The sequence below is a fragment of the Mandrillus leucophaeus genome, unplaced genomic scaffold (assembly GCF_000951045.1).
Source record: "Mandrillus leucophaeus isolate KB7577 unplaced genomic scaffold, Mleu.le_1.0 Scaffold159, whole genome shotgun sequence".
Classification (NCBI taxonomy): Eukaryota; Metazoa; Chordata; class Mammalia; order Primates; family Cercopithecidae; genus Mandrillus; species Mandrillus leucophaeus.
The window spans coordinates 5129086-5155020 of NW_012101576.1; the positions used below are offsets into that span (position 1 = coordinate 5129086).

The following is a 25935-nucleotide window of genomic DNA, read 5'->3' on the forward strand; positions in this document are numbered from 1 at the left end:
GTTAATTGGGAGTCTCAAGGACCGATGCCTGATTTTAAAATGCGTGTATGCCGCTCTTTCTGTCCTCGGGCCCTTGACATCACTATGTGATCAGTTCTGAATCACCATTTGCACTTTGAAACAGATTCATACCATTCTGTTATATTCAATCAAATTAGCATATCAGGCCTTTGCTCTGATTGTGTGATGAAAGACTTTGTTCCCTGTTTAAAGGAATACTAGGCAACAAGACCAGAATAAGGAGATTTTGGTTTTGTTTTTAGACCTAGATCCTTCTCCGGTGCAACCCCAATGCATAGTAGGTTTGAGATGGACCATAAAGGTAAACCTACTTTTATAATGCTAGAGTGTCTGCAGAGAAATCAGAAATGACCACAGAGTGCTGGTCTGGCTTCTCTTTTTTCCCTTTAGGCTATGTGGCACCGACTTCATGGAAGAGGCTGAACTGAGTATAATTTCACGATTCCACTCTGGATATCAGAGCAGCCTCTCCCAGGTTATGCCTTATCTGATCCCCCACCTGGTGCCATCATCTGCCCAGGCTGGCTTCTCTCTTCTCCGATCTCTGCATCCCCAATTCAAGACTAGGCTGCCTACCCCGCTCAGTTTCTTCTATTCAGTTCACCAACACCCAGAAGAACTGGTGAGGAACAGGAAGCTCAAGGATCTATCAAGTGGTGGAGGATGGAGTCACAGAAAGTCCTTTTTCTGATGGGACAGCAAGGTGAAATCCCTAGTGGCTTAGACCCGGGGCTGGAGAGGGGATAACCGGGGAGAAGGCAACCAGGGAAGTCCTTTTTCTTTAGGATGATGGTGGTAGGGAACTATGGAAGGTCACAGGAAAAGTTAACACAAGTTAACAAAAAGTTAACACAAAAAGGTTTGCAGGAAAAAGAAAGAAAGAAAGAAAGAAAGAAAGAAAGAAAGAAAGAAAGAAAGAAAGAAAGAAAGAAAGAAAGAAAGAACCTCCAAGAATGGTTTGGACAGCTAAAATGAATACTTACAGTCACGTATACCTGCTCACTCCTGATACTTCACTCACAACACAGCACAGGATCTTGTGAGGCTATCACTAAATGTGTCACATTGTGGTTAAGTTTTACCTGATTAACGAAATGCTCACACTTCTAAACTGAGGTCCTTACAGTAGATTCCTTTTGCAAGATTGTTACTAGCTTACAACTTAAAAATAAAGGAAAATCAAAAGGAAAGAAAAGGGGGGAAAAAATCGGAGGAAACTTGCCCCTGCCCTGGCCACCAGCCACAAAGGGGTTAAAAGTTAAGTGGAAGCGGAGCTTGAAGAAGTGGGATGGGGCCTCTCCAGAAAGCTGAACGAGGCATCTGGAGCCCGAACAAACCTCCACCTTTTTTGGCCTCGACGGCGGCAACCCAGCCTCCCTCCTAACGCCCTCCGCCTTTGGGACCAACCAGGGGAGCTCAAGTTAGTAGCAGCCAAGGAGAGGCGCTGCCTTGCCAAGACTAAAGAGGGAGGGGAGAAGAGAGGGAAAAAGCAAGAATCCCCCACCCCTCTCCCGGGCGGAGGGGGCGGGAAGAGCGCGTCCTGGCCAAGCCAAGGAGTGTCTTCCACTCCGTGCGTCTCTCTAGGAGCGGCGCGGGAAGGATGCTGGTCCGCAGGGGAGCGCGTGCGGGGCCTGGGATGCCGCGGGGCTGGACCGCGCTTTGCTTGCTGAGTTTGCTGCGTGAGTACCGCCCGCGCGCCGCGGCCGCTTGGCTTCGCCGCGGGGAGGGTCGAGTCTCTCTGGGAGGCTGAACGACAGAGCAGAGTCTCACCGAGAGAAGGGACCCCTGCCCAATCCCTGCACTGCCGCCCACTGCGGCTTCCCCTGGGGCCAGCGCCTCAACTGGGAGCCGACGGGGGTGGGAGGGGAAGGGAAGGCCACCACCCCGCGGGTATGCGTTAGCCGAGGTGCGAATCGGTCAGCACGACTGGCTCTTGGACTGAGATAAAGTGCTTTGGAGATGCCAGGGTCTCTTCCGGTTGCCAGAGGTGCGGAGTGCGAAGTTGCAGCCAGAACCGGGAGACTGGGGAGGAGAGAAGCAGGAAAAGTTTTGTGGCTCTTGGTTGATTCGGAAAGTATAGATCCCAGCTGATAGATGGGAAGGGGCCGGGGTGCCCAACTTGCACCGGGACTGGGAGAGCCAGAAGTGGACATTGAGGAATTCGAGGGAAGCGAATCAGGGATGAGGCTCCAGGTTCCAGGCCAGGGGAGTTCGGAATGAACAGTCCGTGAAAAGGAAAAACAAAACCAACCGACCAAACAAAATCCTTGCATTTAAGATTAGGAAGCTGAGTTTCAATTCCCACTTCAGCAACCCCACCGCGGAGGTAGAAGTAGACAGAATTTGCTCTGCACCCAGCCTCGCTCGCCTTACCAAAAACCGTCAGCCTTGCACAAACTCAAAACTTGTTAGCTTTTGGAGTTTTCTTCCTCTACCCCCGCTCCAAGTTCTAAAGCTAGTAGATGGGTTAGAACACTCTCCCCACTCACCTACACATACCCTTACTCTTAAGGTCTTGCTCTCACTTTGGGAAAAAAAAAAAAAAGGCTTCGAGTATACGTATTTATACTCGATTAATTTCCTTGGGGAATGACATTCTCCACCTCATCTCTTTGCACTTGGAAGGTTTGAAACTTTCGAAGCTTTGTACATTGCTCTCCCTTTTGCTTACAGCACTCCAGGGCTCCCAATTCTGTACTCTCACTACATCCTAAAGGCCACCCACTATGGCCCTGCAGAGTGACCTGGACTAGACCTCTTTGCTCCCAGTCTCTTCTGCTGTCCCCCTTTGGGTCCGCCCAGCTGGGGAGAGCTGCCCCTGGGCTGGAGGAAGCTTGGAGTGAAGTTTTGAGTTGCCCTGTTTGGCAGTCCTGGGCATGTGCTTCGGAGCAAGGAAAAGCTATCACTGAGGTTTCAAAACCCTAGAGTGGGTGCTAGACTAGGCCCTCATAACAGGGGTGAGTTGGCCGGGCGCAGTGGCTCATGCCTGTAATCCCCACACTTGGGGATGCCGAGGCGGGTGGATCATGAGGTCAAGAGATTGAGACCATCCTGGCCAACATGGTGAAACCCCATCTCTACTAAAAATACAAAAATTAGCTGGGCATGGTGGCGCACACCTATAGTCCCAGCTACTCAGGAGGCTGAGGCAGGAGAATCCCTTGAACCCAGGAGGTGGAGGTTGCAGGGAGCCAAGATCCTGGCACTACACTCCAGCCTGGGAGACAGAGCGAGACTCCGTCTCAAAACAAAAACAAAAGCAAAATAATAGGGGTGAGTTGGCCAGTGGTGCAGATTCCAATCAGATGCTCCATTCTCCTTTGGCTACACAGCTCATGATGACCTGGTCCTCAGCCGAATGAGGTCCACCCTTTCCTTATTTCCTAAGCTGGTGGGTGTCAGTCTCGCCTTGGTCTGCCGAGCTTGGGGTTTGGGGAGCAACACAACCTCTGCAAAGCTTTGGACTGTTATGCTGAGAATTCTATATCCCAGCTTTGGGTGGGGAGGGATGGGGCACAAGGCCCCATTCCCAGCCTTGCCAGACTACTTGAGCCAATTGTAGTTTTATGCCCTTCCCAAGAGCTTTCTAGGGTTTTTGCTTGGATTTGTTTTGTTTTGTTAATACTAGGAGTCATTTTCTGTCCTGGGATACATTGTGGGATAAATGAGATAACTGAGTGTGCCTTGAAATGCTACCATAGGGCCGTTGCAGAAATGCTATTATTATTGTAAAATTTAGGGTGGAGGGGATTTCTGTGGTTTGTTTTCTCATCATTTACCCCAACAAATAGCTTGTTCTGGAAAGTTCTTTTTTCTGTCCCTTTGAGAAGGTGGCATGGGCACAGGCACTGCAACTAACCAGCAGTGGGCTGTCTTTGTTGGAAGTGGGGTAGATCACAGAGCAGAATCGGGGTGGGGGACTCAGGGGCCACCAGGCAGCACTGACAGAGTACTGGCTGGAACAGGAAGCCTTTCAGGTAATTAGGGAACCCCTTTGTCAGGCTCAGGGTATCTATTTCCTCCAAGCTTTCCAAGGCCTGTCCCTCTCCTCACTCTGACAACACCCCCAGGCCCTCCCCATTGCATTCCTCTTCTTCCTTTGGGTCCTTCGTGCCTGCTGACCCCCACACCCATATCCTGTCTAGGGCTACATGTAAGAGGGGAAAAATAAAAGGGAAAAGAATTTTATCAGCTATTTTCCAGAGGGGAGAGGACTCCACCCTTTGAATCTCTGCCATATGGCGACCGAGGAGGAGCAGCCTTGGGGAACCTCTGACTAATTCAGTGGTCCCCAGTGCTCCCCACTTAGACCCAACCCAGCTGGCACCACCTTTGCAGATGTATGTCTACAGCAGCATTCCTGTTTGGCTGATAAAACATGCAGGGGCCTGGGGCCTCTTTTTCTTATCCCTTTGGCTCCACCTCCTGGACCTCCTCATTCCCTTGTCCTCATCTCCTTCCTTCGCAATCTTTGTCTCAAAAAGCTCAGGGCAAGAAGTGCCAAACTGCAGCAGATAAACTCAGCTGCAGAGTCCTACAAAAACAAATAAAAATGAGGAACAAATTCCACTTCTTACGGTTGGTCTCATTGCCTGATTTCCTTTAGACCTTGAGCTGGAGGGCCTGGGTTTACTTTCAGGGCTGGATGGTTACCCAACTCCACCCTCAGGGTACTTGGGCCTCCCTCTCTCATTGACTTTGGTTGATCTAACTAAATGGCTTGCAGTGTGGAGAACCAAAAATGAGAAGGTATGGAAAAAGAACACAACACCACCCTCCAAAAGAAAATTCTCACAGTCGCCAGGGCTGCGAGAATTCCGTATTTTTCTGGGCTTTGACTTCTGTAATGAGAACATTCTCTTCCCTCCTTAGCTAATAAATGAAAACATATTATTTATGAGTTTTAGTCCCAGAGCCGGACTTTGTGCTAAGGAGAAAGATGCATGCATGTTGGAAAGATGGAGAGACAAACAAATAGGGATGCATACAAAGGTGTACTTCCTAGTACCTGTGCTCTTGGAGCCCATCATGGAATGAGTCACTTCCTTCAGATGCAATGGAAAAGGCTTTTGGGCTTAATTGGGAAGTAGGCTTCTTCCTGATTTGGAAAAGTGAAATCAAAACTGATACTTCTTAGACAGGAGTGGCATCTCTCGGCAGCTGATTTAAGAAAATGTCTTCAGGGATCTTTGGGTGACAAAGCCTAGAACCCCAGACAACCCTGGATGAGCAAAGGCAGGCAGGAACTGAACTGCTTAGCATGATAAAATAAAGTAAAGCCTTCTGTTTGTGTGGGCCTAAGAGACACAAAGCTGAAAGGACTCCGGAGCCCAGGAAGAGCATATAAAGGGCAGCGAGGTACCTGGAGTCATAGCAGGATAGTGATGGGTGGAGAATGGAAAAGACCTGGGAGGAAAATTTTTTTTTAATACATGGCTTCATTAGCACAGTAATGTCTAATATTTCAAGGTTATGCCATTGTCTCCCCTGGGCTGCCCTGTAATCTCGTTCCATGCCCTCAGCCATTCAGTAAATATTGGCTACACACACTAGCCTTGAGTTAGTGACTCTCTGGGGAGAGTAAAGTAAAGAGTGCTTGGCTAGCTTACGGTGAAGTGGTATACTAGTGCCGACAGAGAGCCATTGAGCCATGGGGCCACAACCCAGGAGTCTGTGGTGCTGGTAAAATGGAGGAAGAGGTGACAGAGAGAAATGTAGGTGCCCAGAGAATCTTCAAAATAATCAGGGTTCCACAGTAAGTGGATGGGGTCCAAGACATGCTATTTTATTTATTTATTTATTTATTTATTTATTTATTTATTTATTTATTTATTTGAGACAGAGTTTCTCTTTGTTGCTCAGACTGGAGTACAATGGTGTGATCTCGGATCACCACAGCCTCTGCCTCCCAGGTTCAAGCCATTCTCCTTCCTTAGCCTCCTAAGTAGCTGGGATTACAGGCAGCACCACCATGCCCAGCTAATTTTGTATTTTTAGTAGAGACGGGCTTTCTCCATGTTGGTCAGGCTGGTCTCGAACACCCGACTTCAGGTGATCCATCCACCTCGGCCTCCCAAAATGTTGGGATTACAGGCATGAGGCACGGCGCCCGGCCAAGACATGCTATTTGAATATAAAACAGAAATCTCGGTACACTGGGAACCCTCAGGCCACAGACCCTTGGTTTATATATACTCACACCTCAGCTTAGCCTTTGAAGCTTAAGAAGGCATCTGCTCAGTCCTTTGTTCTAGTCTAGGATGACTCAAATTCATGGTAGGCCTCAGAGTTGGACAGCCCCCTAACATGGATGCCTCCTGAGTGTTTGCAAGAAGCATGAATGGATCACTTATCTCCCAATGTGGCTTATTTCATTCTTATAAATAGCTATATCATCATTTTAAGCTTTTTCCTTGGATTGCAGTGAAATTGGCCTTCCCATAACTTCTAATCATTACTTCTAATTCTATTCTTTGGGCTGGCACAGATTTAATCTTGTCCTTCATGACAATACCTGAAGACGTTTCTAGTGGACCCCACTAGATTATAAACTCCTTGAGGGATTGATTTAAATGACAATGACACTACACCTAATGGAGGAAAGAGATCCAGCTCTCATTTTATACTCTCCACAGCACTGAGCAAGATCCTTTGCCCATCACTGGCACTGCAGAAAAATGAGAATGAATATACAGAATGAATATATCCCTTCTCCAAAATTCTTACGACCAGAAGTGTTTCAAATTTCTTATTTTTTCAGATTTTGGAATATCTGTGTAAACATAATGAGATGTCTTAGGAATGGCACCCAAGACTAAACATGAAATTTGTGTTTCCTATATACCTTATATACATAGCCTGAAGATAATTTTAGACAATATTTTTAATACACTTGTGCATGAAACAAAGTTTTGACTGTGTTTTGACCGTGACCTGTCACATGAGGTCAGGTGTGGAATTTTCCACTTGTGGCATCATGCTGGCACTCAAAAAGTTTCATATTTTGGAATATTTTAGAATTTCTGATTTTCAGATTGGGGTGCTCAACCAGTATAAATAACATGAATCTTAAAGAAAGTTATTTATTCTTCCTCCCCAAATTCTTCTTTTCCATATCAGGGGTCAGCAAACTTTTTCTATAAAAGGCCAGAGAGTAAATATTGTAGGTTTTAGGGCCATATGTGGTTTCTGATGGATGTTCTACTTTGTCTTATCTTATGACACTTTCAGAAATGTAAAAGCCGACCATGCACGGTGGCTCACACCTGTAATCCCAGCACTTTGGGAGGCCGAGGCAGGCAGATCACCTGAGGTCAGGAGTTTGAGACCAGCCTGTCCAACATGGCTAAACCCTGTCTCTACTAAAAATACAAAAATTAGCTGGGCATGGTGGTGCACCCCTGTAATCCCAGCTACTTGGGAGGCTGAGGCAGGAGAATGTCTTGAACCTGGGAGGCAGTGGTTGCAGCCAGTCAAGATCACGCCACTGCACTCCAGCCTGGGCGACAGAGTGAGACTGTCTCAAGAAAAAAAGAAAGAAAGAAAGAAATGTAAAAGCCATTCTTTCCTGACTGACCATACAAACAGCCTGTGGGTCAGGTTAGGTTCACTGGCTATAGTTTGCCAACCCCTCATCTAGAGGAAATAACACTAGACCCTCAACAATATGACTTGGTTTCTAGACCTCTCCTAATCCTGGTTATCTTCACATGAACAGCCGCCAGTTTAATTAATTCCTCCTTAAAATATAACATGAGAACAAGACTGCTGTGGCTAGAGGTAGCTGGTAGGAACACACCTGCCACAGTTGTCCTTCAATCCTATTGCTTTTCCTAAACTCCAAGGATTGTGCTAAGCACCAAGAGTAAAACACGTAAGAATAAGAATGGTTCCAGCACTTTAGAAATTTATATTCTGACTGAGGTGATAGTTAGACCTATTCTGAGGAAGCAGCATATATGATTTTGTGGCAGATTAGTCACAGAAATAAGTATCTCATGCCCTCTGAGAAGCAGAAGGAAGGGGCCTGAAACGAAAGATATCCACTATTTCTTGAGCTTTTACCGGACAGGATAACTGCTTCCACTTCTTAGCTCCTTTGTTCCTCAAAACAGCTAAGACATGGGGACTACTTTTATCTCTGTTTTACAAGTGAGGTTTACAGAGTTGAAGTAACTTCCCAAACCACAGCTAAAACAAGGTAAAGAAGCCTTTCAATGTGACCTGTCTGGCTGCAGAGCCTGAGCTCTTTGTCTCTGGGCTATACTGCCTTCCTGGCAATACACTCTGTGGCTCCCAATGGCCTACTTCCTAGCAGAGGCTGGCATGTCCCTTCATCCTGGTTCTGTAACTCTATGGACTAAGATTCCCAGGAATTCCTTCAAGATACTCCTCTTGATCCAGGTGCTAGAATATGAAAGCATGGGCAAAATAAGACTGGCAGGCTAGGAGATCAGGAAACAGCACCAGGAAAAAACTAAGGAGGACTGTGAAAAGCAAGACCAACTATAGGAAAATTCAATCTCTTAAAGTATGGGGATTTAGTTATTTAGGTAGCAGAGCTTTCTGGATCGCTGAGGATTTGCAAACTCACTTTAAACAACAAAAGAATCTTCAATTTACAAGTGGCAGGTAGAAATATTTTCAAAATGTATTGCACATGCCTTTTCTTTCTTAGAATACCCCCCGAAAAGGACTATATGACTCAGATGTATCATGAAAATGTCATGGTTATGTTGCAATTCAGTGACATCATTAATGCTTATTAAGGTATAGATATCTAACCTATTCACTCCTACCATAAATGATTCTGGAAAACTGGTGTGAGTTTTCATACTCATGTCTGCTTTTCACTTATTTCTGTTTCTTAGTTTTCAGCTGTTGCTTCTCCTTATTATTTGCTTCTAATAGGCTCTTCCTACGTTCCAACTTTAGCTAGGATATCAGATAACCAGGGTTATTATAATTATGTGTAAAACAAGAGTAATTGCCTCTGAAGAAGTACCTGAAAGTTCAGTGCATGACTTTTACTACATGAATTTTGTGACATCTATTTGGCTTCTTAGAATCCTCATTTTACTAATTTTTTGAGACCTTGTCTCCTCCCTTGCTCCAGGTTCACGAGTTGAGATCAAATAGGGTAACTAAGGGTCAAATGGAGTCCCTAGGGAGACACAGTTAATCAGGATGGACTGAGAAGTAAACAACAGAGGAGAGCTTTTTATTCAACTTTAAATTGTACTATAATTCTCATAAGCTTGTGGACAGGGGCTGTTCCTTCCATCTAGAATGAAAAGGAGTGGAGGTTTCATCAATTGTCTCTTAGGATCTGACAAGCTCTCACTGACTGGTAGACTCCTGCTATTCCCCTACAGTGTTGAAAGTCAGAAGGTCAGATAAAGAAAGGTCAATGTTTGATGGTTTAATGCCATGGATGTGTGTGGGAAGAGAGGATAAAAAGAGATCTGTGGTCAGTCTTGACTCTCATAAATGTCGTTCCTCCAGGGCTCTAGAGACTGTAAACCTAAAGGATGTACTCACCCTGCTGTGCTGCAGTGTTTATGCCAGGATTGGCTCCAGGCCCCTGGCTAAGGTGTCCCCTTGCTCTGCACCAGCTCAGGCATTTCCAATCACTCCGTTTTGACTTTCTGCTCTCCCACTTGTCCTGTCCCCCTGGTGTCTCAGAGGGTGCTCTGCTCACCCTGGGCTCAGAGCCCTGACTCTGAAGTTGGGGTCCCTTTCTCACTTGCAGGTGGATCCCGCTACTCATTCCACAGTGCTCGGCCTGGTTTTGGGTGGAGGGGCTGCTGCAGCTGGGAGCCCAGCCTCAGTGGATCAGTAGCTGGCTTGGGTCCAGAGTTGCTTTGCTCTTCTGGAACAGGCACCTCTGTCCTCAGAACTAGCAGCAGGTCTTGCTCCACATCTGGAAAAGTTCAAAAGTGTTTGTCTGGGTGAAGGAGGCCCTTCGGGGGAGGGGGTTCAAGAGCATGACATCATCTGAGTCAGGTCCAGCTTCCTCTGGAGAGAGAAAAGGTCTGGGCCAGGGAGGACCAGATGGGGTTCCTAGGAATCAGTATGCTGGGGGAGAAGAGGGAGAGAGCAGGCAAGAAGAGGAGTCTTGGAATGGTGCCTTGAGAGGGTAATCCTTTAATTCAGTGTCTGAATATTGCCCCCTTGGATGAATTCAGATGAATCTGACCTTAAAGTCAGAGTGGTGGGAGGGTCCCATCTAAACAGGAAAGAAACCTGGATTGGCTTCTGAATCAATTTTATTTTGATCAACCCACCTCCTGTTTAAGCCAGATGGGAGCTCATCCTTTTCTCTCCAGAGATGTGGGGGAAGAATTGTGATTTTTTGACAGTTTAGACCCAGCCTAACCTCCTTGCTGCATCTACTCAAGAGTTAGCTAAACCTCAGTGTTCCATTGATGCTTCCCTTCATGAACTATGGCCTTCCCTTTGGGAGATACCTTGGTCATTCAGGCTCTTCATCTCTAAGACAGAGATAGTGATATTCCTTCTTCCTACTGCTTACCTGGCACATAATAGTAAGACATGATTGCCGCCCTCACCATTAATAGCAATCTACTTGCAGCAGGTTGTGGAAGGAAGCAGATATGAAAGAGTGAAACCCTTGTCATCACCTTTAGGAAAAGCATTCTTGGCCCCAGGTTGATGGCTGTGAAGCCAAAAGTCTAACTTCCCTCTTGATCTTAAGGGAAACAACAGATGTCATTCTACCTTGCTGTTTACCTGGAAATTGCTAAAAAGTACAGATCTAGATCCCAATCAGGAAAATTTAGAGACAAGCTTTAGGGTGGCCTGGGACCCTCCAGGGCTTTTCCTTGAAGATGGAACTGCCTTTGTGAACTCCGGATAACAAGTTCACCCTTAACATTTACAAGGCCCAAGGCAAGAGTACAACAGAGGCCTACATACTGTATTTCTAAACATTTCAAGGTTGTAAGTCAGGCCAACTAAGTGATAAAATATCTTCTATCCTATTCCCTTGACAAACATATCTTCATGACCACTTGGAAGGCCAGGTTTGAATTTGGGATGCTCAGATTCTTGGAATTCAGTGCCACAATGCAGTTGAGCAGGAAAAGATGGCTCCTGACCCCAGCCCACTTCCCTTCTCTTCTTTCTACTCGTGACTCTGGCTCAAATTGCAGGGCAATTGCATGTGTGTCTGGGACACCCCACCCACAGGCTTAAGCACTAAGCACTAACTCTTCTCCCTGCAAGCAGTCATCATTTGGCCACCACTGGGCCTTGGAGGTACACACCCTTGTGCTGCAGTTCACCTTAGCAGGATGGACTGGGAGAAGAGGACCAACGTGGATGTCAGCAAAGTGCCATTTGAGCAAGAAATGCTAGGACTTCTGGTTCCCACAGTATGATCTAGAAGAGAGGGGACATCCTGATTGGTCCTCACAGGAAGCAGGACAGAGTGTGGGCTCTTTGAAGCATAGGGTTCAGGCAAGAAACTTCTCCTTCCTGTGTCTAATGATACTGACTGGGAATGGTGAGTCACATCTGTAATCCCAGAGCTTTGGGAGGCCAAGGCAGGAGGATCACTTGAGCCCAGGAGCTTAACGTTACAGTGAACTGTGATCTCACCACTGCATTCCAGCCTGGGTGCAGTGGTGACAGAGCAAGACCCTGTCTTTTTTTTTTTCTTTTTTTTTAAAAAAAAGGATGTATCCCAAGATATATGGAAGACATGTGCAAGAACACTCATGAAGATCTTCAGAGAAAAATGAGATCCAAAACATTATACTATAATACTATAATAACTTAGCATTTGGTATCTCATTGATTCTCCCAACAATCCATGTAAGGTAGCCAGAAAAGCCCCTTACTTAAGAGGTAAGAGAGCTGAGATACTTGCATGCACTAAATTACATGGTTAGTTATTGGCAGAGCCAGAACGAAGCTTGTCTACCTTTCCACTACATTGATGCGAAACCAGACCTTGTGTTCCCTGGTTCATTAGCTGAATTCCTAGGTCAGAGCATCCTAAAAGCTGAATTCCTCAAGAAAAGGAAAGGCAAATGGGTTTGAATACCATGAGCAAAAGGATGAGGGGAGTTTGGGAATGGGGAAGCCTGAGAAGGATAGATTTTTAAGGGGATCACGTAGAGACAGTGTGAGTCTAGTGATTATTCCGAGAATTAGTATACCGGATGGAGAGTGACCAAAAAAGAGGATACAGTGAAAAGGAAAAAGAAGCATGACCTCTTGCACACTTTAGATCTTCGCAATATTTATGCAGGTGTAATTTTATACTTTAGTATGTAACTAAACATACTATGAATACCACCTCATATTTCCACGTTGCTACAGTTTTTATAATTTTTTCTTTCTAATGATTGTTTATATGATTATGTAATGATTGTGGTACATTAAGTGCATATATCACTTATCCTATTGTAATTCATTTAGTTACTCACGTTTCCCTCCTATAAATAATACTGTATGAGACATTTTTATGCATATAAATCTTTCCTTCCCTATGTCCTGAGGGCAAATCTGGTAGTGGGGAATTAGTCCACTGTCCAGGAGTATGTTCTTGTTGCTGCCCCATTGTCAGGGACAGCAGGGAATGTTCTAGACGGATTCTGCCTGAAGTCAGGAAATTGCATCAGGTAATATCACAAGGCTGATACTTTTAGGTTCTGATTCTTCTTCCTCGTTTTCCTATAGCCTCTGGGTTCACAAATGCCAACAACACCAGTACTGTTACCCCAAAGTCATCTACCCAGGAAACATTTTCAACTGTTTCTACAAATGTATCGTACCAAGAAACTGCAATATCTAGTACCCTTGGAAGTATCAGCCCACACCCTGTGTCTCAACATGGCAGTGAGGCCACAACAAACATCACAGGTAAAAAGAGCATTTGTGTCAGATCCCTGAGAGGTGCTGGTGATGCTTGGGTAAAGCATTTAGGATATTTTCAGACTGCTCCCCTACACCACAGAGGAAATTATACAAGTCCCTAGTACTAATGGCTTGAGTATCATGCGTAGGGCACCCTGAAGTAAATTCTAGATAATTCTTCCTTCAGTGACAGTTTTCTCAGGCCCATGTCTTGGGAGCTGATCCCGATCAGTAATGCCTCCATACCCCTTCTCTCATGCTGAGTTCAGCTTAGTGATAAAATCAGGATCAGATGACTCCATAGAGACCTCCGATCTCTTCTAAAGGAAAGAAGGTGAGTACAGGTCCCAACTGGGGGTCTTTGGCTTCTCTAAGGTAGACCAGCATCTATTTCAGTTTCAGGGCACCTCTAATACATTCTGGATTCTAGCTGTGGTTCCAACAGCTTGAAATGAGTTTGGTCAGGGATGGGACACGATGTAACTGTTAACTCCCCAAACTCCCTTTTCTGTGTTGAAATGCATGCCCACATCATGAACTTAGATTGTGTATATGTATGAGCACGTGCACACATACACACCCATGTTTTGTTCTCTTCCAGAAACTACAGTCAAATTCACGTCTACCTCTGGGATCACCTCAGTTTATGGAACCACAAACTCTTCTGTCCAGTCACAGACCTCCGTAATCACCACAGTGTTCACCACCCCAGCCAACATTTCAACTCCAGAGACAACCTTAAAATCTAGCCTGTCTCCTGGAAATGTTTCAGACCTTTCAACCACTAGCACTAGCCTTGCAACATCTCCCACTGAACCGTATACATCGTCTTCTCCTATCCCAAGTGTCATCAAGGTGGGTGAATTGGGCCAAAAATAGCAGATTGCCCCTCACTTCATATGTATGCAGGCAAGCTGTCTCTTTCCCTTCACACCTCTCCTCATCTCTGCCAGTGGGATTTGGGTCATGTCAGAATCAGCATGGAAATACACAGTTTAAATATTGTTGAGAGAAGTAGAAAGAGGAGGAAAGGGGTAGAGTTAGGTAGTAAGGCCCATCCAGGCTTCGGGTATTGCATTTTAGGGAGTAGAGGGTAAACGGGATTCTCAGAGATCCAACGAATCCTCTGATTCTTTCTAGTACCTATTGGTGGGACTTTGACCAGGGCACCATTTCCCTCTGGGAATATTTGGAAACTATTGCTCATTTGCTGGGGCTGCTTCTCCCAAAATGGTTAGGACAAATAACATTTCCTCTCCATGAGAGGATTTGGTGGCTGTGCCAGGCACAGAGAGGCAGTAAAGGGGGTCATTGGCAATGGCAGGAACTGGGCAGACCAGGGATGGTGAGCTCAGCCTGGCCTTCTCAGCCTTGGGGCCTATGGCTGTCAACAGCTTTCAGCATACAGGACAGAAAATATGAGGGCCTTAGTCAGGAGATATGCTTGACGGATCTGTCTACTTTCTGTTTTTAAAGGAGCCAGGGCCAGGTGTGGTGGCTCATGCCTGTAATCCCAACATTTTGGGAGGCTGAGGTGGGCAGATCATTGAGGTCAGCAGTTCAAGACCAGCCTGGGCAACATGGTGAAACCCCGTCTCTACCAAAAAATACAAAAATTAGCTGGGTGTGGTTGTGCACCTGTAGTCCCAGCTACTCAGAAGGCTGAGGCAGGAGAATTGCTTGAACCAGGGAGGTGGAGGTTGCAGTGAGTCGAGATCACGCCACTGAACTCTAGCCTGGGCGAGACTCCATCTCAAAAAAAAAAAAGAGCCAAAATGGGAATCTGGAGAGTCCTGGAGGCCAGGAGAAAAACCAGGTATCCCCAGCATCTGCTGGTCCACCCCATTATCCCTGTTTGCCTGTATGGCCTTCCTGCAAGTGTGTGATTGACTAGAGAGAAAACAGCCCAAATGGGAAAATATCCTCCCCTCTCCCATTCCTGCACCATCCAAGCCAACGTTTACCAAGATTGCAAATAGCAACTTGCCAGTAAGCCCAGGCTAATAACAAAAGTTTTGTCATCTGATGAGGATAATGAGGATAGAGGTGAAATAGAAGAGAGTGTGACTATTAGAAATCTCTAGTCCCCTGACAAATTTTAAATTTCCTTTTCCTTAAAACTTCCTAAGAGAGCACACCGCGGAAAGCAAACTGGAAAAAGTTGGGAAAGAAATGAGGAGCAAAGATGCTGGCTTATTTACTTTTTTTTCTTACAGTTTTTTGTTTTAATACAGACAGAAATCAAATGTTCAGGCATCAAAGAAGTGAAATTGACTCAAGGCATCTGCCTGGAGCAAAATGAGACCTCCAGCTGTGTAAGTCAACTCCCCATCCAACCTCTTCCTGCCGCCCCCTGTCCCCTTCCTCAATCCCTTCTGAACACCCTTAAACCTTCTTGGATTGCACTGGATTTGAGTAGGGGTCTGGGGAGTTTAGCTTGGTCAACCTGCTTTTAATACCCAGCTTTCTGTTTAGAAAGTAAGAGGCCCCATCTGGTGGGCAAAAGAGGCAAAAACAGTTTTAATTATTAATAAATTTTGTTATTTTCCCCTCCTCTATAGTACTTTTTCCCACTCCTCTATAGTACTTTTTCCCACTCCTCTATAGTACTTTTTCCCACTCCTCTATAGTACTTTTTAAATTTTCCCCTTCTCTATAGTACTTTTAAATCTGAGAGAGTCAGATTTAAGTTGCTTTTTGGTTAAGAAAGTCCCTCTCACTCACCAGATATAAACTAGTCACCTAAAATGTCAGTTCATTTATTATTATTAAATATTTACATGTAACTCTTTAATCCATATAGAATTTATTTTGCTGTAATGTTACATTTTCCATGTAACCATTTTTCCTAACATTATTTGTTGAATGACTCCCTCTTCTGTTGCATGGGATGTATCCTTTAGCTTATATTAAGTTTTTATATGTCTTAGGGCATACTCTTCAGACATATTTTATTTGTTCAGTTTGTCTATACTTTTGCCTATTTTAAATTTTCAAAATTATTGTATGTTTTTGCTATAGTATTTTTAATATCCAGTCAGGCAGATCTTTTTTTATTACACTGTAAAAACTGTGACTTTTTTTTCTTTTAGAAAAAAAAATGCAAAACAAAATGCTTTAAAATTTGAATTGTAACTGCTCTGGAATTTCTTCATTTTTTCTGGTTTTCTTTTGCCTCTCTCAGCATCTTGTTTCTTTAGCTTTATTTTTTCTCTAGATTTGATGGATTTCATAGGCCTATTTGTCACATAGATCTCCCATTATATATTCAAATTGATTGTCGCTGATAGGTTAGAAAGTTAATAGGATTTTGAATAATTATTTCTGGGTTGGCCAGTTTCTTGAATTTGCCTATTGATTCTAGGAACTTTTTAGATGATTCCTTTCAATTTTAAGGTGAGCTATGTTGTTATCTACCACAATATATTGTTTTTCTCCTCCTGTTTAGTAGTTATGCCTCTTGTTTCAGTTTCATGTCTTACTGCATTGGAAAGAATGTAGAGGGCATTGTGTTAATTTAAATGATTCTGGCAGACCTTGCTTTGTTTCAGTAAATCTAATTTCCTAACAGTAACATGGCTCTGGAGGAAGGACGAGGTGAAGGAAAGAGTGGTATTTACTTACAGAAGAAAACATTTTCTTATGAGTTGGGGATCCATTTAAGGGAATCACATATGTGATGTGTTGGCATGCATAGATTGGAGAGATCGCAGTCTGTAGAGGGCATAAATTACTTATTTTTTCCATTCGAACTTGGTAGTTTTACTACAATCATCAGTTGGGTCTCTCAGACTTAAAAATTTGTAAAAATTATACCTGAAAGAATTTAACTTAGGACATCTAAAAGCAACCGAAATAGTGATGACATAAGTTTGCATACTGGAATAACTAAATGCAGTCTGCAAAATAGTTAACTTAAACATAAACATACAATGTACAAGTAACATGCAGTGTGCTTCTGATGCTGATTTTCAACTCAACTCATTAGAAAAAAAATTGTCAAGTTCTTTGCTGATCGTAGCCAAGGAAAATGACGATCTTTCCCCCTGCAACTCCATCGACTTGGTGGAGCATACGTTTTGCTGTGTATCACACAGGTATGTGCCAGAATGCTAATTCTTTGTGCCTGGAATTTAGAGTTAACTGCAGAGCCTTTGCCTTTCTGTTGCTCTTCAAAGTTCACATGTAACTTGGGTCACTGTATGAGAAACGTGCCAGAAACTTACTGCTCTTTTAGAAGTAATTCCTCTTAACTCTGCTGTGGTCTTTGCTGTCTGGCCTACTTCGTGCCACGGCTGAGAAGGTCTCTGCATGTTCCTCTAAGATTCAGGTAGGATCTGTGAGTGGTGATGTGAAAAGAGAGCAGCTCCCCTCCAGTTCCTATGCTAAAGAAGACTTCCATCCACACTGCCCCTTCATGAAGCAACTCAGTGGCAGCTCATATGAGTGCTTTTGTTTCCCTGGTCTTTCCACCAGTGTTGATCCCCTTTCTTCCTGAGGGCTCCTCATCCTCAGCCCCCATGTGGCAATGCCTTCTCCTGCTCTCCAAGGTAATTTATCCTCAGCCAACTATCCTGTTCCAAAATGTTTGTCCGAGATGCCCTTTCCTTTGGCCCTACTCCCTGTTTGTCTGATAAACAGTCTGTTTCAAAAGCTGCGAGTGCTGCAGGGCCTCCTAATTTTCCTTAGGTTGAATTTGTACTTTCAGTGTCAGAGGGCCTTAAGGTATTGGTTCTAACGTTGGGAGCCTCAGGCCCTACGTAATATTCTCGTGAAGAGCAGGAAGGATTTGGTTTCCCCGAGCATCACATCCTTGACGTATGTTGGTACTCTCCTGCATCTGATATATGCCCATAACAGGAATATGTGTGCATGAGTCTAGCTATCCAGACACTCGTTCTGCACTGATACATAGTGAGTGCCAATATGTTAGCTCACCCTATGTGAATTCTGTAGGTGTGTCTTCTGTATGTGCATTCTGTAGACATGTCTATCCCATTCACTCTTTTTTTGCCCCCCAGCCGTCACCTCTAGGCAGCCAGGGGAAGGGAAGGTGATACCACTCTCATCTCAAACACCTGTTACCATATCTCAGCACCCTCATTAGCAGTGTGTGTCTTCCTAAGTCTAACTTTCATTCTTTTGGCAGCAGTGTCAGCTTAATTTAGTTTTTGTGGTTGTGGTTCCCCAAATAGTTTCCAAAATGTAAGATTACTTGATACTTTTATGCTACACCCATTTGTCCAGAGGAATCCACCAAAATATTTTTAATTGTGGTAAAATATACGTAACATAAGTCATGACTTTAACCACTTTTAAGGGTACCATTGAGTAGTAGTAAGCACGTTCACATTATTGTACAACCAATCTCTAGAACTCTCTGCATGTTCCAAAACTGACACTATATACCCATGAAAAAACTCCCTGCTCTCCCCAGACCCTGGCAACTTTCTGTTCCTATGAATTTGGCTACTCTAGGTACCTCATATGAGTAGAATTATAGTGTTTGTCTTGCTGTGTGACTGGCCGATTTCACTCAGCATAATGTCTTTAAGGTCCAACCATGTTGTAGCACCTGTCAGAATTTCCTTCCTTTTTCAGGCTGAATAATATTCCATGGTATGCATAAACCTCGTTTTGTTTCTCCATTCATCCGTTGATGGACACTTGGGCTTTTTCCCCTTTAGGCTAATGTGAATAATACTGTTTTTAACATAAGTGTACAAATATCTCCTTGACACCCTGATTTGAGTCCTTTTGGGGATATATCCAAAAGTGAAATGGCTGGACCACATGGGAATTCTATTTTTGAATTTTTGAGGAACCACCAGACCATTTTACATTCCCACCAGTAGCGTACAAGGGTTCCAATTTCTTCTCATCCTCATCAACACATGTTATTTTCTGGGTTTTAAAATAGCAGCCGTGCTAATGGGTATGAGGTGGCATCTCATGGCAGTTTTGATTTACATTTCCCCGATGATTAGTGATGTCGCGCCTCTTTCATGTGTTTATTGGTCATTTGTATATCTTCTTTGGGGAAAGGTCTAGTCAAGTCCTTTGTCCACCAATTTGTTCTTTAGAAATACCTATCTTTAGTACCATATCTGTTTATTTGCAGAGTTTGTAATTACTCAGCTACCTCACTTTACTCGTATTCACATTGACTTCATCTGAGGCAGGCTGCCTCCAGCCTCCACTAAAGGTCAGTTTCCATGTGGAAAACATAAGTTACAGATGAAAGATTTATGAATATGGTATGTCTACTGCAAAAAGCCTGCGATCTGGAAGCAATCTCACTTCTTATCCTTGGTTAACTGCCTCCACTAGTTAAGTGACTTGAAACAGGTCCCTCATTATTCCAGTTCCTATATGAAAATAGAGTTTTCACTTGCATTGTCAAACTCACACCAAAATAGATAAAATGATTTTAAAAGGGGTTAGGGGAGATGATTGATCCTAGAATCTCAGCATTGGAAAATATCTTAAAGGTCATTAAAAAAATACCTATCCTTCCCCCACCCCCATCCCCATCCCAATGCTTGACGTTAAGAGTCTTTGCAAAGTTTGAGAATGCTACTCTAGAGAGGTTAGATGGGTTTATTATGTTTGCAAAGAAACATGTGTGAGCTGATGTAGTTAGGAGCTTGTAAATCTGATTCTCATGAACAAAATGGTGAGGCTGTGTCTTCCTCCTGCCCACTCTCCCGTGATGTTTGCCCACAGCCTCTCTTGGGGGAGGATGTTTATTCCAAGCGTCCGGAGAAGCATTGTGCTTTGTTCAGGATCCACCTGCTCCTCTTGGGGCTCAAACACAATTCACTGATGCGGTTGGATTCCAGAGTGGGAGGCTGGCCGCTATTATTCCTTTGAATCTAGTCCAAGAAACTGTGCAAGGGGTGGAGGGACCCTGTGTCGAAGCCAACTGGTTGGGATGTTAAGTTGAACAACAATTCCCTGAGTTCTTTTGTTTGCTGCTATGGTTTGTGCAGTCTGAGTTGTAAATGCTATAATGTACACTCCCCCCAACACACACACTTAGGAGTCTTACAGTCTAGTCAGAGAAAAATGATGATAACAATGCACCGAATGTGATCAATATGTAGACTCTAGATGATATGGTATATAAGGTATAACTATTATTAATAATGATAGTAGCAGCTGCCATTTATCTAGTGCCCACTAGATTCTCAACACCACATTGGACACTTTTTTTTTTTTTTAGACAGAGTCTTGCTCTGTTGCCCAGGCTGGAGTGCAGAGTGTAGTGTTGTGATCTCAGTTCACTGCAACCTCTGTCTCCTGGATTTAAGCTATTCTTGTGCTTCAGCCTCCCGAGTAGCTGGGATTACAGATGCCCATCACCATGCCCAGCTAATTTTTGCATTTTATAGAAGAGACAAAGTTTCACCATGTTGGCCAGGGTGGTCTCAAACCCCTGGCCTCATCTGATTTGTCCATCTCGGCCTCCCAAAGTGCTGGGATTACAGGCATGAGCCACCGCACCTGACTGGACACTTTCATACAATATCTCTTTAGTCACCCCAACAACCCAGTGTATAGCTGAGGAACATGACAGTCAGACTAGTTGCATGACTTGCAAGGAATCCAGTAAAGAGCAGAGCAAGGATTGATGCCCAGTCTGGTTGAAGATAGGACGAGCTTCATTGAGGAGGTAGAAACTGAGTTGAGTCTTGAAGGATAGTGAATACCAGGGAGAAGGAAGTGTTCTTCATTCTCCTTGAAATGAAGGTTGTGGAACAATGCATGCTCTCCCCATCTTGGGCTTCCTGGAGGTGGTGCCTCGATTCCAAATGCTCTTCCCCACTGGCTTCCTCTGCTCACCCTTCAGCCATTCTTCAAGGCCTATAGTGAGATGTGTCTGCTAACCTTAACCAGACGTGTCCTCACCCTCCTTTGTATGTCCATAGCACTTTGGTTGTACCTTTCTTATGGTGCTTACCATGGTAGTAGCTCTGACCTCTAAAGTCTCTTCGCACCTCCATTTTTTCACCTACAAAATTAGTAGAATAGCTCTCCCAATCTTGTAGGTCATGTGAGGCCTAAATGAGTTAATATATGGAAAGCACTCAGAACTGTGCCTAGATATCGTAGGCATCTGTTATTTTATTTTTTATTTCTTTATTTTTGAGCCCGGGTCTCCGTCACCTAGGCTGGAGTACAGTGGACTCAACCTCTCAGAGTGGAGAGACCCTCCCACCTCAGCCCACCAAGTGGCTGGTATTGTAAATGCATGCCACGACCCCTGGTTTAATTTCTAAATTTTTTATAGAGATAGGGTTTCCCTGTGTTGCCCAGGCTGGTCTCGAATTCCTGGGCTGAAGTGATCCTCTCATCTCAGCCTCCCAAAGTGCTAGGATGGCAGGCATGAGTCACCACGCCTGGCTGGCATCTGTTATTTTAATTGCCATACATGCAAACTGAAAACTTTCACCGGGTGGAATTCATAGATACCTCCCAATCCCCACCCCCCTACACATGACACATAAATACAATACACACATACATGACACATGCACAGAGGTTTTCACACGGCATCCTATATTCAGGGCTTGATAAATTGTCAAGGTGTGGCTTCTTGCACTCAGCAGGCGTAGGAAGGTGCCATTTGGTTTGGCTAGTTTATGACCTGCAGGAGCCCTGTCCCTCTGCCTCTCTTGGGAAGCAGATCTATTTCAACTGGAGACACTTCAGAAGGCCAGAGTCATCCAGGCAAGAACCCCCCTCCTCCTCATCCAGACTCTTGGTGCTGGGGAGCGGGTGTGCTCAAGGGGAAGCCATGTAAGGCTCCCCTGAGAGAACTGGGTTTAGAGAGGTGGAGACTGTTGATTGGTTCAGTGTGGCATTCAGACTACTTAGTTCAAATGCTGTTCAGAAAAACAGATTTTTCCAGAGGCAGAGTGTCTATCAAGGACTTGCTGGGAGACCTGCAGAATTGCTCCTTTTCCTGAGGAATGAAGCAGCAGTGGCCTGAGAACTCATTTCTCTGTAGTCTTGTTTCCTGGGGGTTTTTTGAGGCTCCAGTTTGGGCTCGTGTCTCTGTGACCTGGGGTTTGGCTAACCACACTCTCCTGGCTTTATCCAAGCCCAGTTATTTTCCCTCAGCTGCTTCAAATTCCAGCTGGGTCCTGAGGCCAATCTTGACCTTGCTTTGTGTAGGAGCAAAGGAGCCTGGGTTTTCCTGCCTTGGGTCACAGCAGTGGGAAAATACCCAGGCTCCATTCCAACTGGGAGGACCCTGTGGCCTTGTTGCAAGCAGCGGCCCTGCCCGCAAACAGGAAGCTTTCTTCTCCACAGAGACCCAGTTCTGATGATGGTCACACACCCCAGCAGTTTTCCCCTAACAGGAAAGTTGTCAGGACTGTTCAGGCATTTCCTTCTCTGCCATCTGCCATCCGCCATCCGGACTGAAGAGAAAGTCTTAGTTTCGATTCCTTTCCTGTTCAGGGGAGGAGGTGACTGATTGGAGGCTGCTGGAATAAATTCTGACTCACCGTTGAAGAATTATCAGAGTTTTTCTTCTGAGTCCGAGTTCCTGGGTCTGATGGCCCAGTCAGCAACCTGGAGAAAAATCTATGAACTTCATTAAAACTGGGTTCCATGCTTTCAATGGAAAAGCAGGGATGGAAGACCAGACAAAAATGCCATTTCAGTTTAAGCAATGCGCTTCATGAGACTCCTTTGGGTAGTAAGAGGGAGGAGGCCACTGAGGTTTCCACTGAGTGTATATTATAGATTCATTCTCTACTCCTCACCTTCCTTGACTTTTCTTCCATCACTGGGGACTGCTGTAATCTTGAAACAGAATATTTTCTCTTAGTTATTATTGTATTATTAATATTTTCTGTTGGTCATTTCCTTTGAGTTTAATTTGCATATGTGTACATGGGTGATGCTTCAATTAGACAATTTTTTTAAGTTTGTTTTCTGACATCTTAGATACTAGAAGATATGGATTTTCATCCTTGGAGATTATGCAGGTTTTTTTCTTATTGTGTTGTTGCACATATACAGTTAGCAGTATTTTTTTTTCTGTTGGAATTTTAGAAAGAAGGATGCTTCTTGTGGATGGGGTAAGAGTGTGACTGTAATCGGAATTATTGCCTGAGACTCTGGGTGCAGTTTAGGGTAGAGCAGTAATTTCATCTCTTGCTCTCCATGTTTCTCTGTCTTCCCAGGCGGAGTTTAGGAAGGACAGGGGAGAGGACCTGGCCCGAGTGCTGTGTGGGGAGGAGCAGGCTGATGCTGATGCTGGGGCCCAGATATGCTCCCTGCTCCTTGCCCAGTCTGAGGTGAGGCCTCAGTGCCTACTGCTGGTCTTGGCCAACAGAACAGGTAAGGTGCACCTCTGTCTGGGGGAACTGGGAGGGAGTAGGGCTGAGATTAGAGAATCCTAGGTGGAGATGTGGCATCCCAGATCCAGAGAGACCACAGGTGCTGGGGAGAAGGGCTTGGGTGACTTTGGGAGAGATCCCCCTGAAATGGACTACCCTGACCATCAGAGCATCTTGTAGAACAGGATGGGAGGGTGGAGCAGGATAAGCTGGTTTCTCTTCTAGATTTAGAAACCCCTGTTTCTAATTCTAGAAATTTCCAGCAAACTCCAACTTATGAAAAAGCACCAGTCTGACCTGAGAAAGGTAAGTTCTCTGAGATATGGGTCTCAGAGGGAATGCCGGGGCAGGGGGGCTCCCTGGAGTAAGAGGGGAAGCCATTACCTTCCCCAGTTCTACCTACCCTCCTTCTCTGAGTCTTCTCCTTTCTAGTCTCGAACCAAAAATGGTGGGGTGTGACTGAATTAAGAGATGTCAGTCTCAAATCCCATTTCAAAAATTCCTGAGGTCAATGCCCTCAAGCATCTGTTCACTGTTGAGTTACACACAGGGGGCTGGAGTAGGCTGGGCTCCACTTTTGGCAAGTGACAGACTGTGTCTTATGTGTCTTCTTTTCAAGCTGGGGATCCTAGGTTTCACTGAGCAAGATGTTGCAAGCCACCAGAGCTATTCCCGAAAGACCCTGATTGCGCTGGTCACCTCGGGAACCCTGCTGGCTGTCTTGGGCATCACTGGCTATTTCCTGATGAATCGCCGCAGCTGGAGCCCCACAGGAGAAAGGCTGGTCAGTTCTGGGGGCCAGGGCAAAGGAAATGGGAAAGATAGTGAGTTTCCGGGGAGTTCAGTGGATGTCATGGAGCAGGAGGAGAAGTACCAGAAAAAGTCCTCCTGTGAGCTTACATAAAGACATGCACGTGTGCACACACAGTAATTGGTGGAAGATTCAAAATATTATGTAGCAAACTGGGGAGGGGACAGTAATGGTGCCAGCCCACCTACTCAGTGTGGTAGCAGATGATTCATGTCATCTATTCATTATGTTTTCTGGGATAGCTCAGCTTGGTGCCACCAGAACAGCCTGTTAAATCAGCCACACTGTATTTGTAACCATGTTAAATGCCCAGTGGGTGCCCCTTTGTTCAAAAGGAGGCATATGGAAGGAGAATCTCCTTTTGCCATTCTGGATGAGGGAGGACAAGGCTGAGGTCTGAATCTTGGCCTCTGGCCTGTCCCCTACCCTGGGGAGGTCATCCCACCCTTCTTGGGACTGCCCGTTTTCCTGCGGGAGCTGGCTGCCAAGCTGCGGTGGCATGGTGGGGTGCCTCTCCTATGTCCTTTCTCCTCTAGGAGCTGGAACCCTGACCACTCTTCAGGAAGAAAGGAGTCTGCACATGCAGCTGCACCCTCCCTCCCATTCTCCCTCTCACCTCCCCCCACCTCCCGCCCCTGCCCCCACTTCCTGTTTGGGCCCCTCCCCCATCCAGTGTCTCACAGTCCTGCTTACCAGATAATGCTACTTTATTTATACACTGTCTAGGGCGAAGACCCTTATTACACGGAGAACGGTGGAGGCCAGGGCTATAGCTCAGGACCTGGGACCTCCCCTGAGGCTCAGGGAAAGGCCAGTGTGAACCGAGGGGCTCAGGAAAACGGGACCGGCCAGGCCACCTCCAGAAACGGCCATTCAGCAAGACAACACGTGGTGGCTGATACCGAATTGTGACTCGGCTAGGTGGGGCAAGGCTGGGCAGTGTCCAAGAGAGCACCCCTCTCTGCATCTGACCACATGCTGCCTCCATGCTGGAGGTGACATCTCTTACGCCCAACCCTTCCCCACTGCACACACCTCAGAGGCTGCTCTTGGGGCCCTACACCTTGAAGAGGGGCAGGTAAACTCCTGTCCTTTACACATTCGGCTCCCGGGAGCCAGACTCTGGTCTTCTTTGGGTAAACGTGTGATGGGGGAAAGCCAAGGTCTGGAGAAGCTCCCAGGAATGATTGATGGCCTTGCAGCACTCACACAGGACCCCCTTCCCATTCCCCCCTCCTTTCTGCCTCATTACAGGAACCCCTAGGGGAAAGATGGGCTTTTCTAGGCTACAATTTTCTCCCAGGAAGCTTTGATTTTTACTGTTTCTTCCCTATATTTTCTTTCTTTACTTTGAGGAAACCAAAGTAACCCTTTGCACCTGCTCTCGTGTAATGATATAGCCAGAAAAACGTCTTGAACTACTTCCCTTATCTCTTCTCCAAGACACTGTGGACTTGGTCACCAGCTCCTCCCTTGTTCTCTAAGTTCCACTGAGCTCCATGTGCCCCCTCCACCATTTGCAGAGGCCTGCACAGCTTTCTGGCTGGAGCCTAGAACGGATCTCCCAAGTTTTAGGACAAACAGCTCAGTTCTAGTCTCTCTAGGGCCACACAGAAACTCTTTTTGGGCTCCTTTTTCTCCCTCTGGATCAAAGTAGACAGGATCATGGGACCAGGTCTTGGAGCTGAGCCTCTCACCTGTACTTTTCTGAACAATCCTCTTCCTCTGAGGCTGGGTCCTGGCCTTATCCTCTGATCTCCATGACTTCCTCCTCCCTCCTGCCGACTCCTGGGTTGAGGTGAGGCCTCAGTCCCCCAGCAGATGCTTTTCTGTCTCAGTCTGCCCAATCACCCGGAATTCGGA

General features: G+C 45.4%; 1 protein-coding gene across 1 annotated transcript; it reads left to right on the forward strand.

Moving 5' to 3' along the window:
• Window positions 1-1299: 1299 nt before the first annotated feature.
• On the forward strand, window positions 1300-25458 carry CD34 (CD34 molecule). The gene is made up of 8 exons (XM_011975842.1): window positions 1300-1700; window positions 12730-12912; window positions 13508-13761; window positions 15141-15221; window positions 23106-23262; window positions 23515-23567; window positions 23881-24045; window positions 24799-25458. Exons 1-8 carry the CDS (start codon window positions 1622-1624, stop codon window positions 24982-24984), a joined length of 1158 nt encoding a protein of 385 aa, XP_011831232.1. The 5' UTR covers window positions 1300-1621; the 3' UTR covers window positions 24985-25458.
• Window positions 25459-25935: the final 477 nt, after the last annotated feature.

Coding starts and splice junctions, on each gene's coding strand:
- CD34 (XM_011975842.1), top strand. CDS start 1,622: ATGCTGGTCCGCAGGGGAGCGCGTGCGGGGCCTGGGATGCCGCGGGGC. Junction 1,701..12,729: donor TTGCTTGCTGAGTTTGCTGC/GTGAGTACCGCC, acceptor GTTTTCCTATAG/CCTCTGGGTTCACAAATGCC. Junction 23,263..23,514: donor GGTCTTGGCCAACAGAACAG/GTAAGGTGCACC, acceptor TTCTAATTCTAG/AAATTTCCAGCAAACTCCAA.